The sequence below is a fragment of the Palaemon carinicauda genome, chromosome 15 (genome assembly GCF_036898095.1).
Source record: "Palaemon carinicauda isolate YSFRI2023 chromosome 15, ASM3689809v2, whole genome shotgun sequence".
Lineage (NCBI taxonomy): Eukaryota > Metazoa > Arthropoda > Malacostraca > Decapoda > Palaemonidae > Palaemon > Palaemon carinicauda.
In genome coordinates this window covers 34,234,789-34,250,929 of record NC_090739.1, presented here as the reverse complement: position 1 = coordinate 34,250,929, position 16,141 = coordinate 34,234,789, and the positions used below count along the sequence as shown (strand labels likewise).

General features: G+C 50.1%; 1 protein-coding gene across 1 annotated transcript in view; it reads right to left on the bottom strand.

Moving 5' to 3' along the window:
- PolD2 (DNA polymerase delta subunit 2) overlaps positions 1–16,141 on the bottom strand; it is a 115,425-nt gene that overhangs the window by 49,602 nt on the left and 49,682 nt on the right. Inside the window, exon 4 of the mRNA XM_068388282.1 lies at positions 15,497–15,611. Coding sequence (XP_068244383.1) covers positions 15,497–15,611 — 115 coding nt within the window. The remainder of the gene's footprint in view (positions 1–15,496; positions 15,612–16,141) is intronic.

Below are 16,141 nucleotides of genomic sequence, written 5' to 3'. Positions count from 1 at the left end.
TCTTTGTCATCAAAAAATTAAATCTATCCAAAAACGAGTTCAAGATTTAAGATGAAGATAAAACACCTGCACTGCGAAAGCTCAAACCAAATTAAAGTACTTCACCAAATATGATGGGAAAAACTCCAGGTTCTACAGCGAGTAAAAGTACGTCTTGTCGACACGTCGACAGAGAAGAAATTGAGTCTTTGTTTACATCGAGAGTGGTATCTGGCCGACAGTTGGCGCTGGTGGGCACACCCGCAACCTGTATAGCGATCGCTGGCGAGTTTTTATTGTATGTGTCTGTCGAGCAACAGAGTTGCAGCTATTATATATTCACCGGCTAAGTTAAATATTTAAAAAGAAGACTTTCATAAAGGTCTTCAGGTAATTCTCCAGCGTCAACAAGGAGACTTGGGATAGGCGAAGTTCTAAAGGCTCCCGTGGACAATCTAATACCAGCATGTTGTATTGAATCTAACATCTTTAATCGGCTTGGGGTGGCTGAGGAGTATATTTCACATCCATTACTAATTTTTAAAAAATCAGGGCCTTGTATAATCTTCAAATAGTACTCCGGTCTGTCCCCATGATGTATGGGACAAAAATTTTAAAAGATTCAGAGCCTCAAGACATTTAGTTTTTAACACTTTTTTTAAGTGAGGAACCCACGTAAGCCTACACTCACATATCAATTCTAGAAATTTAGCTTCACTTACACACGGGATCCGTTGGCTTTGAATGTATATATCAGGATCTGGATGTATTACCCGAATACGACAGAAATGGACAACAGTTTTGCTTCTCGAAAACTTTAACCCATTCATATCAGCCCCCAGAATAATTTTTCCAATTGATAGTTGTAGTTTTCTCTCAACCATCGCCATTCTAGCTCCAGCAAATGATATGGAGAGATCATCAACAAAAAGTGTTGAGAGACTATCTTGAGGAATGACAAAGGAAATAGGGTTACTTCTTCCAGACATTTCCTCTCAGATAGCTTCCCCTACTCTCACTTAAAAAAAACTATTTAAAATAAATGATTGAATGAACAAGGGTAGCTCTCCTCGTAATCTCAAATTAAGAATGGTTTCAGTATACCATATCTCCATGTAATATCATATGCCTTTTCAAGGTAAAAAAAAAAAAAAAAAAAAACTGTTACATGGTGCTGTTTGGAAGCAAAGGCTTCACAAATAAGAGGACTCAAGTCGTATCAACACATCAGTTGTTGAGTGCATTTTTCTAAATCCACACTGAATAGGTGATAAAACATCATTCTTTTCAAAGTACCACATCAGTCTTGCATTGACAATCTTCTCCATGATTTTACATAAACAAGATGTCAATGCAATTGGTCGATAGTTTGCTGCTAAAAATTTGTCCTTATAGGGTTTTAAAAAGGCTAAAATAATGGCTAGTTCCTAAACACTTGGATAACTATAATCATACCATATTCTGTTAGTAATGCTTAAAATAAATAACTTTGTATTAATAGGTACATGTTTAATCATTACATATGGAATTCCATCGGGTCCAGGGGCTGTGTCATTACATGTAGCAAGTGTGGAATCACCACCTTGCTTGTTTAGATAAGCAACTACTGTGGTGTTGTCACTCATCAACATCACAGAGTGCCCTGCCAGGAACAGGTGGAACTGTTTCAGGGCAAGGAAGGTTACACTCATTTCCGATTCAGACCACTGGCCGGTGGTGGTTTGGTGCAGCATGTGGACCACCCACCCTTTTTTTTGATGCATTTGAAAAAAGCATCAATTCCGGAAGAGAACGAGAAGAGTGACCCCCTGCACCATCTGAGGTCCTTCTGTTCCTCTTACCAGATTTGAATTAAAGTTTTCCTGGAATTGGTGGTCTGATTCCATTGGGATTTCAGCTGCCACTGGAGAGATCTCATCCTGAGGCAGCTGTTAGGGACTAGACACACCAAAGAAAACACCGAGCAGACATACCCAGCTCTGTGCTGGGAGCCCTTCTCACCTGAGGAAGGGCTGTGCTACTTTCCTCAGCCTTCGAATCCTATCATCTGATTGATGTGCTTTGTGCTTTACAGTGTCCAATAGTATGAGACTTCTCGAGGTTTACCATGATCCCCAGATACTGTATTGGCAAATCCTTAGAAGCTCGTCTCGATGGCAGAGAAGAACCACCTTCGAGTCTAAAAGAATCAGCCAGTCATCCCGATATCTTAGGAGACGGATGCTGAGTCTGTGAGCCCATGCTGACACAAGGGAGAAAACTCTCGTGAAAGCCTGAGGTGCTGTGGAAAGACTGAAACACAGCATCTTGAACTGGTATAGTTTTTGGTCTAGGGAGAATTCTAAATACTTCCTGAAACGAGGATTGATTGGGATCTGGAAATATGCATCCTCCAGATCTAGAATGCACATGAAGTCTTTCTGTCTGACAGCGAGTCCGACTGTGTCATGAGTCTCCATCCTGAACGGAGTTAGCTGGACAAACTTGTTCGGAGGAGAGAAATCGATGACTGGTCTCCAGTCTCCAGACGCCTTTTCTACACGTAAGAGTCGACTTTAAAAGCCTGGGGACCCATCAGGGACCTCTTGGAGATCTCCCTTCTCCAACATGGTCTGGACTTCGCCCCAAAGAGCTGACTCCTTTGCGGATTCCTTTGCATAGGAGTCTGATGGGAGAGGCACTCGAATCAGTGGAGGGAGAGATAGCGTAAACGGGACGCAATACCCCGAACGGATCACCTCAACCATCCAGGGTTCGGCCGCGTGTAGGCCACCTCTGCCATCGGCTGTTCAGGCACCCCCCCCCTCCCAGGTGGACATATGGGAGGATTGCCCGTCCTAGCGGGGTCAGCCTCAGCCAGACCCTCACTTGCGTCTGCTTCCACGAAGGACTTCCCTCGGAAGGGCTTATAGGACACCTTTTGACCCTGCTGTCTAGGGTCTCTAGCCTTTTTCGTCGGCGGTCTAAGAGCTGGATTCCTTTGTGGCTGAGAAGGGTGAGGTCTTGAGGTCAAGGCCTTGTTAATGAGAGAGTCTGTGTTGGATTTCCTCCACTTCTAAGCCACCCACTCAACGACCTGAAGATTAAATAATGATCTCCCCTCGAAGGGAGTGTTCCTAAGCCTTGTTACCTTGGCCTGAGGGAGTTTTTTATGGAACTTTGTTATTACTGCATCCCATCTCTTCAAGATAGTGTTGGCCCAAAGGTTCGCCACCTGATGAGACAAGACATGATGGCCCGAGTGCCAGATAATAAGAAAGTCTCCTTAGAATTCCTTGTGGACTGCTTGAACCAGTCCTCAGACCATACCAATTGTCCTACAGATCCTAACCAGAAATCAATCCATGAGGTAGCCTGCAGGGCATACCTCGCGACCTTTTCCTGATTCAGGATCTCGGAGGCCGAAAACAAGACGGGGCAGTCCATTAATTTCTTAAAGGATATCCCCTTCAAGAGTGGCTCTATAGAGTAATCTAGAGGCAGTACTAGTAGCGGCTCGACGAGGATTTTGTAATACCTCCACTGCATTGGAAACAGCGGCGAGAGGAGTTAAAGCGAAGGGATGAAAACGAACGACCCAGTTGCCTAAGAAACAGCCTTCTGCTTGGCACTCTTTAATACCTTTGACCATACACTCTACACAGGTGTCGTCCATTGCCCACCGGCGGCCCCGACAAGTCGGACAAAGGAGGTCGGGGTCCGTCTCAAGGGTGGACAGGAAGGTACTACAAGTGCGGCCTTCGGGAACTTGACAAGTACGCAAAGGACTAAGTCACTCACACGCACACAAATTGAAAAGAAAAAGAAAAAGAAAATTATCCAAGCCAAAATAAATCAGGAGAGAGAGGGCAGTATGACTGTCTCTACTGAGCCAAGACAGCAAAGTTTACTCAAACTACATGTGAGTGAGCAGGGTACCCAGGCTACCCCACCCCCACACGCTATTTAGTGGGTGCTGTAGTTATCCCTCACTAAAATTATCATGGATAGTTCAGCTTCGCCGAAAACAATATGACCAATATAAATAGCGTAAGTGTTTGTATTTGCACTGGGGAAATTTAATGTTAAGGGGGGAACTTTACTAGAGATTCTACACAAACTTTTATTAGTATACCATGCCTTCAATCCCTGGGGCCTCAAGAACATGCCAAAGCCCATGCTTCCTGTGATTTGGATGATTGAGCTTTGCTACACACACACACACACACACACTTTCTCTCTCTCTCTCTCTCTCAGACTGGGGATAGGGAGACTGCCAAGGAGGTGCTCGCTTCCGGCTGCCTGGGAGGCAGTGAGGAAGGAAGACTGGCCGAGGATTTGGGGATGGCGAACAAATCCTTCGGTTCCCTCCCACGAGGCCAGAGGTCCTCTGTCCCCAAGGGCCAAGAGGACTCTGTCGGCTTACAGGTGGAATGTAAGTCCGTTGCCGTATGGGGTGAGTCCCGTCCGGTCGCAGGTCGTGCCTCCTTAGACACTATTTTGACCGGTGAGGGACGGAAGGAGTCTCCATAGGAAGTAACCCTATCCTCCTTGGGGGATGAAGGACGAATCCTTTTCCTTTTCCCCTTTGGTATAGCCTGTGGCGTCTTGAACTGCAGGGGGCTACCCTGAGGTTCATACCTAATCTCCTCCAGAGGTCTTTTGCGAGGGGATGACCGTCTCCCCTTGCCAGAAGTACTCACCTGTGCGGAATCTTCCGAACTTCTCCTAGGATTGGAGGGAGGAGAGGAACCTGGGAAGAGAGGAGGCGATAAAGGGATCCTAGAAGGACTTGGAGCGGGGAACAACTCCTTTCATGGCTTAGCACATTACATTGAATAAGGCGCTAAGCCACGAGGGGTCTCGGGCTCCCGAGGAACTAAGGGGGATGTCCTTAGGAAGGCACTGCTCCCTGGGTTTAGGAACCTGGGCAGGTTTCCTAACCCTCTTGTCTGAGGAAGGCTTCCTTACAGGCAAGATCAGCACAGGCCTAAGGGGCTTGAGAGACTGATTGCGAGTGCCAAGATGGTCGCGCCGAACTGTTGGTAGGCTCGTGTGCGCGCCCTTCCCAATTGTGCGCACCTTTTTCGTGCTCGTGGCGCGCACATGGTGCGTATGGCGTGCATAAGGTTGTTGGCGCACATGGTGCGTATGGCGCGCAGTAGGTTGTTCGCGTGCATGGCGCGCAACAGATTGTTCGAGCGCATGGCGAGCAACAGGATATTCGCGCATATGGCGCGCCATAGGATGAACCCACGCGCTATGTTCACCATTTTGTTTGCGTGCAACAAGTTGGTCGTGCGCGCCAACTTCGTCATGCGCGCGAGAACTCTCAGGTTGGTGAGAGAACTCACTGCTACGCTCACCCGCAGTTTCACGATAGCTTGTGTTGTGTGAGCACGAACGATCAACACAAGGAGAGTTTGAAAACTCTCTGTCATAAAAAGAATGATTATGGTCACGAGAACCGGAAAGTTCAGCGTGAACTGTGTTGCGCGAACCCGAAGGATCAACACAACGAGAAACAGAAGTTTCTCTGTCACGAAACACCGAAGTGTTAGCGTGACTAAAGTTATGAGAGCCCAAGGGTTCACCGTAACTCAGGTTACAAGACCCCGAAGGATCAACGTAACGAGGAACCGAGGTTCCTCTGTCACGAGACCCAGAAGGATCAGCGTGACTGATGGTACGGGAACCCGGAGGTTCAACGTTACCATCGTTATGAGAGCCCAAGGATTCAGCGTAACAGAAACCCGAAGGTTTCAAGTCGCGATGGAGACCCGAAGGACTCCTGCTGTCATGAGAACTCACAGGATCAGCATGACAAGAGCCCGAAGGCTCACGATCACGCCAGCCCAAAGGGGTGATCGTCACGAGACCCTGAAGGGTCAACGTGAGGAGAACCAGCAGGTTCAAAAAGACGTCTCCTCACAGCCCGAGGAGGAGAACATCCGGGGTGGAGAGGGGTTACCCACCCCTCCATTCTACGAACCTCCAGAGAGGAACGTTCAACAGTCTCCACCTAAGGGGGAGACTGATTAAGGTCTACAGATAATTCCTACGCAGGGGAGGAGAGTTCACCCGAAGGAGAACTATGCTTATAACAAGGTTCTCTTTCCGCCCCTGGAGGAGAACCTAAAGCGTAAGGAGATTGCTGATGTAAAGAGTCAATCTTCTCTCGCGAACAAGAGATATGTTTCCCCAAATGGGAAGCTTGCCTTGGAGAGAGCCCTGCCACCGCCCCTGGTGGATTAGCTAACTCCTCGGCGTCAGAACCAGACTCTCAGCCTGACTGACGGGCAACAGCGCCTGCGCCAACAAGAGGAGGATCAACCTCCGCAGAGGAAGGAGATGACCGCCTTCTCTCTGCTCCCCTTTGGAGGAGTTCAAGGAGAACTTCCTTCGTAGGGGGACCATCGACGCACAGCAATGGTCAGAAAGAGACAAGGTCTGGAAAGGAACAGGCGCTCCCTGGGGGAAGAGAAGGAGCAGAATCACTAGGGGAGCCGCCACCTTCGCCTATCCCACAGGGTTGACCTGGAGTCACAAGCTTGCGCTACTACTCGACCGTGCCCCGGAAGAGCCTGGTCGAGCATTAGCTTTGGGCAGAGATTTAGGCGTATAATAAGCAGAAACCCGCGATTTCTTCGATTTCGAGGAAGACCCCGAAAGCGAAGATTGTCGTTTAGATGACTACTTCTTCTTACGCGCAAACCTCTCCCATTGGGAGGCAGGCCACTCCCTACACTCGGAACAGGTGTTGTCCCATGAACACCGAGTTCCCCAGCAAGCCAGGCATAAAGGGTGTGAGTCCATCTTCACGGACGACATGAAGGTACCGCAGCGGCGGCGTTCAATACCTGGACATGTCAGCATAGCGCGACAAAAACCAAACACACAAAAGAAAAAGGAATTGTAATAAAGTCAAGGCAATAGTAAAAGTGGTTACTCAACCGACAGGAGTGAGTGAGCGGGGTAGCCAGTCTACCCCAACCCCCTCCCGCTAACTAGCGGATGGGGTAATTATCCCTCACTAAAATTGACTTAGCTGGTTTTCAGCGTTCCCGAAAGTTATACCCTATAAATAGCGAAGGTTTGTATCTGTGTCGGAACAACTCTAAATATGACAAATTCGAAGATAATTTGTATTTTTCCTAACCATACAAACCTTAGCTATTTACAAAGGGTTATTACTTTTAGCGTAGCTGAAATGGCGAGCCATTAGAATTTAACGAGGGTGTATTACCCCCGCGCTAGTTAGCGGGGGGGTAGGGGAGTGGTAGCTAGCTAACCCTCCTCCCCCTCACACACACGTGAATACTCACTTTCACTTAGAGGTAGGACTTGTCTTGGGGGACAGGGCTGGCGGGCAAATATGTGTAAATAGCTAAGGTTTGTATGGTTAGGAAAAATACAAATTATCTTCGAATTTGTCATTTGTTCCGTAACCGAAATACAAACCACGCTATTTACAAAGGGTGACTTATCCCTTAGGTAGGGTGGAAAGTCCCCAGCCATACTGGCTTTGGCTTTACCCGGGGACTCAGAATCCGAGTGAGTCGCACTCGAGAAAAGGAGTCCCTGCACCTCACAAGTTCCTTGCTCCGCAAGGAACCATGTGGCCTACGTAAGCTTGTGTGTGAAGGAAGAAGTGTGACCCGTCTTAGGCAGTTGACCTGGAGTTCCAGAAGGAACTCTGGGTTAGGACGTTCCCAATACCACCTTGTCAGGGTATGGGGGACGCGACAGTATTGACTCAATACTCGGAACACAAGGAAGCATGGTTTACCTGCAGAGGTTCGAGGTCAGCTATGCAGAGACCAGGATGCTGCTTCCCCGTAGAGGGGATGATGAAGAAAGAAGTAAGGGCCAGACATACTTCTTTCGTTCATGCAGACTAAAACCTGATAACAATGCCCTCAACCTTCTGCTACCTATCCAAAAAGGAGCCTGAGGTTAGACCAGCTGTTGTGTAGCCACCACAGAGCGATAGAAAACGTATCGAGACTCCTGTGGGTCACGCCCTGTAGGAAGCGGGCTGCGAAGGTCATCACACGCTTCCAGACTCCAGCTTGTAGCACCTGCGTCACAGAGTAGTATTACTCGAAGGCGAGGACGTTGCGATGTATCCAACATCGTGCTGTAGGGCGACGTGACGGGGGAGGGTTTGAAGACAGGTCGAGATGAATGTACTCGAGTCCGGGCTGAAGAGGTATACTGGTGACTCTCCCCCCATGTCCTCCATGTGTTCCCAAATCGGCTGCAACTGAGGCCAAACTGCAGCTGTTCCCAGCGCTAACCTCTCGATTCCTTACTGGCAAGAAAGAGAAGGTCTTGGGACATAACACACAGAATGGAGACTCGAAATCTTGAATGAATCGGACCGAAGGGTCGGGACCTTCAGATTCTGAGTCTAGCCAACAACTCAGGAGCGAGCCTGAATGTTGCCTTCCCCTCTTCCTTAGAAAGGGGGGAGTAGTAAGAGACCAAGAAGATTGCTTACACACTGGCCGTGGCCAGAGTGAGCAGAAGACCCAAGGCGGAATACAATCCGAGGCCTGTCGTAAAAGGGTCTTGAGAAGATCTCTTAAAGGACTAAAAGTCCGAGCCATGCTCCAAGTTGGAGGTCTTCCTCCGACTAGGGCAGGGACGATCGTAGCTTCGCATGAGCGAGGATAGATCCAGCGGGCAGGAAAAAGTTATTCCTTTAAGCCTGAAGGTCAGGGAAAGGCTGAGCGACAGGCTTCATTGCCGAGAGCGGAAAGGAGTTTCCTCCCGCCAAAAGGCAATAAGACCGTTATTGCTGGAGAAGAGGCCTCACGGGAAGAGGTATATCTCCCACGGCACCCACCACCTTAGACTCTTCACTTTGCCTGGGAGACCCCTGTGGATGACTATCGCAAATGACGCGACCTCCGTACCGCGACTGTAGCGGGTTGTCTCTTCTAGAGGAGGAAGCGTAGTGTCTCCAGGCATGAAGCCGAAGCGACGCCCCGGTTCGGGAGAGATGTCGCAGTGTGGTTGCTTGAGTAGTCTGCGCCGTGGGAGAAGCTCTCCCGGGAGTTCCGTCAGGGGAAGCAGAGGGTCCAGAAACCGTTCTGCGTATAGTCCCAGTGGAGCTCTCCCATTGAAAGGTTGACAGACAACCTGGTTTTGTTGAGACCCATTGTCCGCAGACAAAAAGGAGGGAAGACGCAGGCGTCGAATTTGTCCCACCAACACCGGAATGCATCTTGCCAGAGTCTCGGGGTCTGAGACTGGGGGGAAGACTAGTGGAAGCTTGAGGTTCCAAGGTGTCGCGATCAGGTCCCCCAGACCAGCACTTGCTGGTTACCCAAGGTCAAAGACCCCTAGGTACACTCTCTCTATGAGGCTCTGCTCGGATAGTCTGAGAGAAACATTCCCCTGCCTGGAATGAGAGAGCCGATGGTGGAATTGAGAGAATCTCAATCATCCCGGTATCTCTACTGCAAGATGTGAAGGTGTGAAAATGCGTCCCCTGCTGGTTAGAATGAAGTCGACGCGCAACGGGGCGACTTGGCAGGAGCTGTAGGATCTGAAGAGGGGCCAGACTAAGGCCCCTAAGCCTGCCTGAATGATGGAGAGGTATCCTTCAGGTCTTGACCATAGGCCTGGACCGGAACATGCCCCCCCCCCCCCCTTTCCTTTGACGAGTCCGAGAACCGCATCAAGAATGTGGGGAAAGGACGAGAATATCCACTACCATCAAGAGGCTCCATAGGTCAACACCCATTGCAGGTTTAATAGTTCCGCTGGTCCCATAGGGCCAGGGAGTCCGGTTAAACATTGCCTGAAGCCACCGGGACTTGGATCGCCCCACATGGAACTTATCCTGAGGCGACCGTTCGGACTATAGACGGGTCAATGAGGAAAGAAGAACTAGGAAACGTTCCAAGGTAGGGCTGAAAGCTCTGCTTGACTGAGAACAGGTACTGCGACTCTCCTCAGTCTTGCCACAGTCAACCGAAAGGAAGGCTCGGAGGATGCGGTAACAGAATCTGGCGTCCCCAGGTGGTCACCCATCCAAGTACCGACGTTGCTTAACCTCGCTGGACGGACGAGAAGCGGGGTTTCCAATGTGGTAAGGCGGTTGACTCAAAATCATGGCCAGATACTCCAGATGTTGAGGCAGAGGAAGAGAAGGCTCCAAGCAAAATACCATGAGCCCACACTCATGGTCAGCATCCGGAAGCTTGTCCCGGCGCTGAAGAAGGTCGAAACCCGAGCCTACCGGAGTTGACCAGCCCTCCAAACAGCAGAGGAGACGGAAGCCTGCACCTGAGCGGCCAAGAGGAAGGCAGGGAGAGTTCTCTGGGGAAACAAACCTGCTATGCCACGGCGGGATAGCCACACTGCATCATAAGCAGGAATACTTGCAGTCTAGGCTGAATTCGACGAGCACCCTGGAAGATGGATGGAATGGAAACTGAAAGTACCCGTCCTTCCGATCCAGGGTTAAAGGAGTCCTGTCGCCTCGTTACCAGTCTGATCGATTCTGCTGGTCTACGCTGGCCGAAGTTTGTTCGACAAACTTGATCAGGGCTGAGAGGTCGACTATGGACATCCCCTCTCAGATCCTTCCTTACAAGAAAGGATCGACTGAGGGGACCGGGGGTGAAGCCGTCGATGATCCTAAGGAAGACCTTCGCCTAAGGTATGGATCATTCTGCCCAACCGGGCAACTCTGCTGACGCTATGGCATAGAGGTTCAGAGACACTGAATTCGCTGACAGAGACGGCAGGCGCGATATCCTTGGCTACTCACAGAGATTGTGCGGGAATGGGCATCGGGAAGCTGTCATTTGGATGAGTAACCTTAAGCATCCTCCCAGCGAAAAAACCTGCAATCCTAGAGTTCGTGAACTCCTTTTAGGCCTATGCCCCCCCGGGGGAGTCTCCCGTGCCATCTGTTCCTGACAGGAGGAAACTGCAATTGGACACCTTGTCCCAGTTGTCGTAGCCGATAACTTAGGCCGACGTGGTTGAAAGAAAAGGGCGCTGGAGCCCTGCAGAGTCTGGAAGAAAGCGCCTTGGAGGAGTGAAACCGGAAGTCGATTTACTCCGCACAGCAGCTGTCTAAGTCTCTGTCCTTGGGCACAGACAAAACTCTTCTCAAGGATGGAAGGGTGTCTGAGGTCGTCGACCTCCACAGATGAGACACCCGAAGGAAGCCTTCAGTCAGCGCGTCCAGATGATCTGGTACAACATCGAGCTTGTCCGCAAGTAGATACTTAACGACGAAAGGCCAAGGTGTCTGAGCTCGAGAGGAGGAAAGTACCCTTGATCTTCCTGTAGCTTCCTTGAACCAAACCTCGGGCCGTAACCGAGGAGGGTAAGCTCCCAGAGGAAGAGGTAAGCAGTCACCCCTTGTAGAAATCTTGAACGGAAAGCCCCCCCCGCCAAAAATCCTTCCAGGGCAGGAGAAGGAGAGAGTACTCGTGCAGGAGAGGGGACCCTCGAGACCGACCTCTTGGGAACCAACTTCGCCCTGGGGGAAGTCACCACGAAGTCCACTCCTCTCTTTCTCTTCAGCGTAGGAGAGACAGCCGCTGGTTTGTTACCCTGGCCGGCGAGTGCTGGTTTCATAACCCTCATTAATGCCCGTGCCAGCGGACCAAACCATGTCTGCTGCTCCAAGGACACAGAGTCCGAAATCCTCGCTAAGGTGAAAGGGATCGGGCGATCCTTTGGAGTGGACCCGACGGTACCTGCCTGAAAAGAAGGTGGGGAAGAATGCTGTACTGACCTGTCTTCGTCCTGCACTACCAACCTGTGCTTGGATGGAGGTGATCGCGAGTGCCGTCTAGGAGCACGCGTCCCTGCTGCTACCACCGGCTGTGGAATTCGCCGCGAACTATGGTCGCGCGAGGGCGAACGGTCGCGCAAAGGCGAATGGTCGCGCGGGGCGCGCAGGCGAGCGGTCGCGCGGGCGCGCGGGCGCGCAGGCGAGCGGTCGCGCGGGCGCGCAGGCGAGCGGTCGCGCGGGCGCGCAGGCGAGCGGTCGCGCGGGCGCGCAGGCGAGTGGGCAGGTAAATGAACACGTGTCCGAGGCGACGAACGCAAGCGATGGCGTGACGGCGAGGGATCGTGCTGCCGCGTAGGTGAAGAAGATCGCTGGCGATAATGACCGCGTGATGGTAAGCGATGGCGAGCAGCATGTGTAGGTGAATGATCGCGTGAAAGGGTGCGATGGTGCTCAGCATCCGCAGGAGGGCGATCGTTCAGGGTTGTGCGATGAGGAGCAGCATGCGTAAGCGGGCAATCGTGCAGGGTTGTGCGATGGCGAGCAGCATGCGCAGGTGAATGATCGCGTGAAAGGGTGCGATGGTGATCAGCATCCGCAGGAGGGCGATCGTTCAGGGTTGTGCGATGAGGAGCAGCATGCGTAAGCGGGCGATCGTGCAGGGTTGTGCGATGGCGAGCAGCATGCGCAGGTGAATGATCGCGTGAAAGGGTGCGATGGTGATCAGCATTCGCAGGAGGGCGATCGTTCAGGGTTGTGCGATGAGGAGCAGCATGCGTAAGCGGGCGATCGTGCAGGGTTGTGCGATGGCGAGCAGCATGCGCAGGTGAATGATCGCGTGAAAGGGTGCAATGGTGATCAGCATCCGCAGGAGGGCGATCGTTCAGGGTTGTGCGATGAGGAGCAGCATGCGTAAGCGGGCGATCGTGCAGGGTTGTGCGATGGCGAGCAGCATGCGCAGGTGAATGATCGCGTGAAAGGGTGCGATGGTGATCAGCATCCGCAGGAGGGCGATCGTTCAGGGTTGTGCGATGAGGAGCAGCATGCGTAAGCGGGCGATCGTGCAGGGTTGTGCGATGGCGAGCAGCATGCACAGGTGAATGATCGCGTGAAAGGGTGCGATGGTGATCAGCATCCGCAGGAGGGCGATCGTTCAGGGTTGAGCATCCGCAGTTGAGGGTCGCGCGATGGCGATCAGCATCCGCAGTTGAGGGTCGCGCGATGGCGATCAGCATCCGGAGTTGAGGGTCGCGCGATGGCGATCAGCATCCGCAGTTGAGGGTCGCGCGATGGCGATCAGCATCCGCAGTTGAGGGTCGTGCGATGGCGATCAGCATGCGCAGGTGAGCTAGTAGCTGGCGAACCATGTTCCTTCAGAAGTGTTGGAGAACGTTGGCGTGCCAGCTGTAACACACGTGGGCGATCCGGAGATCGCTGGCGAGCTGATGATCGCTGACGAGCTGATGATCGCTGGCGAGCTGATGATCGCTGGCGAGCTGATGATCGCTGGCGAGCTGATGATCGCTGGCGAGCTGATGATCGCTGACGAGCAGAAGGCTACGCGTGGAAGCCTGCGCAAAGAAGAAGTCCTTGACCCCGACCTGAACCGAAGTTCTAGATCGCGAGGGCGAACGTGGGCGCACAGGGCACGTAACAGGAACCGCAGGGAAGATCATCTTGAAAGCGCTGACGAACAGGAGAACGCTGATGAGCAGAAGGGCGCGCAGGGAAACCCTGACACGCAAGGGAAGAACCCCCGTGGGGGCAACCCTTTGCCCCGAAGGGATCGTTGTCCGCCGGGAGACTGATGTCCGTCGGAAGACCGCTGTCCGTCGGGCAGACCGTTGTCCGTCGGGAAGACCGTTGTCCGTCGGGAAGACCGTTGCCCGTCGGAAGACGAGATCAGACTGCTGTCCATCTGCACCAAGGCGGAAGATCGAGAAAAAAAAAAAGGAGTTGTAGGCTGCAAACGGAGATCCAAAAGGGCGCCTCAAGCACCCTTATAGGGAGATGAGAGGCCCTTACGACGAGGCGGACGAAGGGCCTTACGGCGAGGGAGGCCAACAGCAACAGCAACAGAAGAAACCTCCGAAGAAGAGTCTCTATGAGTGTACTCTCTCGCGAACGAAAGAGAAACACTTCGAGGAAGAGACTGGTCAGCCAGTGACCTAAAAGGAGCAATCCTCCGAAGAGGAGCTCCTGCAGTTGCCCAGCCCCTTGAGCGAAACTGCAGGTGCGACCGCTCAGCACCAAGAGCATAGTCGCACGAAAAAAAGGCAAGAGAAGAACCCCCCAAAAGGGGAAAAACTCAAGCCTGGACAGGAAAAACTTCCCTCGGAAGGAAAGTTATCCGCCCAAGGAGGCAAGCCTCCTGACTGTTCTAAAATGAACTGGAGAGCTGTCCGTCGACACGGGAGTACTACCAGTAGAAGGAGACACGCCCCTGACGAAAATACAAGGGGGGAGGCAGCAACAGCCGAATCCCCAGGACTCAACCAGACAGCTCACACCGTTGCTATATTACAGAAACGAACTAGATCGGTAACTGTAAAAAAATAAAACAAATATTAGTACACATTCATTCCCCCGGGAAGGCTCCGAAGAGGAATCCCGAGGGAAAGGAACAAGAATTACACAACAGGCACGTGCCCTCACAACCACTTACACTCGCGGAAGGAGAGCTGTAACCAGAACAGAATTATAACAATTATAATTATGTAACTATGTAATTATGTAATTTAAAAATGAATGAACACTAAAGAAAGAACGAAAATCCCGAAAGGAATCGTTCTACAAGCTGAAAAAAAAAAAAAACTACAATTAGATTCATAACTAATTGATACAAACGTACGCGTAGCAACCCCCCACACGGAAAGGAAGCTAGGCTACAAGGGCGTAGTAACACGTAGTAAAAGGGTGAACGACCTCAAGAGAGAGAGAGAGAGAGAGAAAGACATAAGTCAAACTCGATCGCCACCCATAAAATACGCCGTGGTGGCCTAACTGCCGAGGCCTCCACGTAGATATCGTACACTACACACACACACATCTGAAAAGGAAACTTACTTATTTCTATACTCAAATATATATATAAACATGAAAACATGTTTACATATATATTGAGTAAAAGAAAAGTAAGCGATTAAGTAAAGACAAAACAGACAATGGCTGCCAAGCGAGGACCAAGACAGAGACGTCTGTCACAGTCCGAGCCAAAAGTGAAAGTGAGTATTCACGTGTGTGTGAGGGGGAGGAGGGGTAGCTAGCTACCACTCCCCTACCCCCCCCGCTAACTAGCGCGGGGGTAATACACCCTCGTTAAATTCTAATGGCTCGCCATTTCAGCTACGCTAAAAGTAATAACCCTTTGTAAATAGCGTGGTTTGTATTTCGGTTACGGAACAACTAATTTTTTAGTATGACGCATCATGCTCAAACAGGAAATTAAATTTCCCTTTACTGGCAGCCAGATCAGTTAGCTTATTAATCAATCAAAGCTGACAAAGCTTTTTTCTTTTTTTTGTTCTGACTGTAGAGTTTTTCACAAATTGAAATGGAATGAAAATGTTCTTAGCTTATCCTATGTTTAAATAGATTTATCTTGAAAGAGGTTAAATTTTCTCCATTAAGATATGAGAAAGAGGGGAAAACACTACTTTATAAAACAAATTGAGCTTAAATATACTAGAGCTCTCAGATATGTGAAAGAATATCCATGATTTATTCAGTATATTCCTGTAACAAAATCATCTACTCCTAAAAATCTTTCCTTACTTATCATCTTCAATCACTTCACGTTTCACAGGATCCGACAGTCCAACGAAACAAACTTCTTCAACTTCAAACTTTCCTCCAGTCCCTTCCTTCCCTAGTACTGCACATGTGACACCTGCAAGGAATTCATCAATCAACATAAAAACATATGTGAGAGAGAGAGAGAGAGAGAGAGAGAGAGAGAGAGAGAGAGAGAGAGAGAGAGAGAGAGAGAGAGAGAGAGAGAGAGAGAGATAGTATTACAATGGTTAATTTGACAATTTAGTTCTAATTTGGTTTGGCTCTTGAGATCAACTGAATTAAAGTTTTGTAAAATCAAAATATTTGTGTAATAAACATTTCAAATAAAATTCTTTGTATAATTTGCCTGTTATAAAAAAAAACATATGGTACAGATGCCATGAAATGTACAAAAAAACATTCCAAAAATCAAGTCGTTGTATGTGACATATTAGGCAAAGGGAGTTGTGTAAGTGGAAATATGATATTTTCCTTATAAAATAAATTTTTGAATATACTTACCCGGTGAATATATAATAGCTGACGTCTCCGACGGCCCGACAGATTCCAAAAACTCACGAGCGATCGCCATGAAGGTTGCGGGTGTGCCCACCAGCGCCAACTATCGGCCAGATACCGCATATA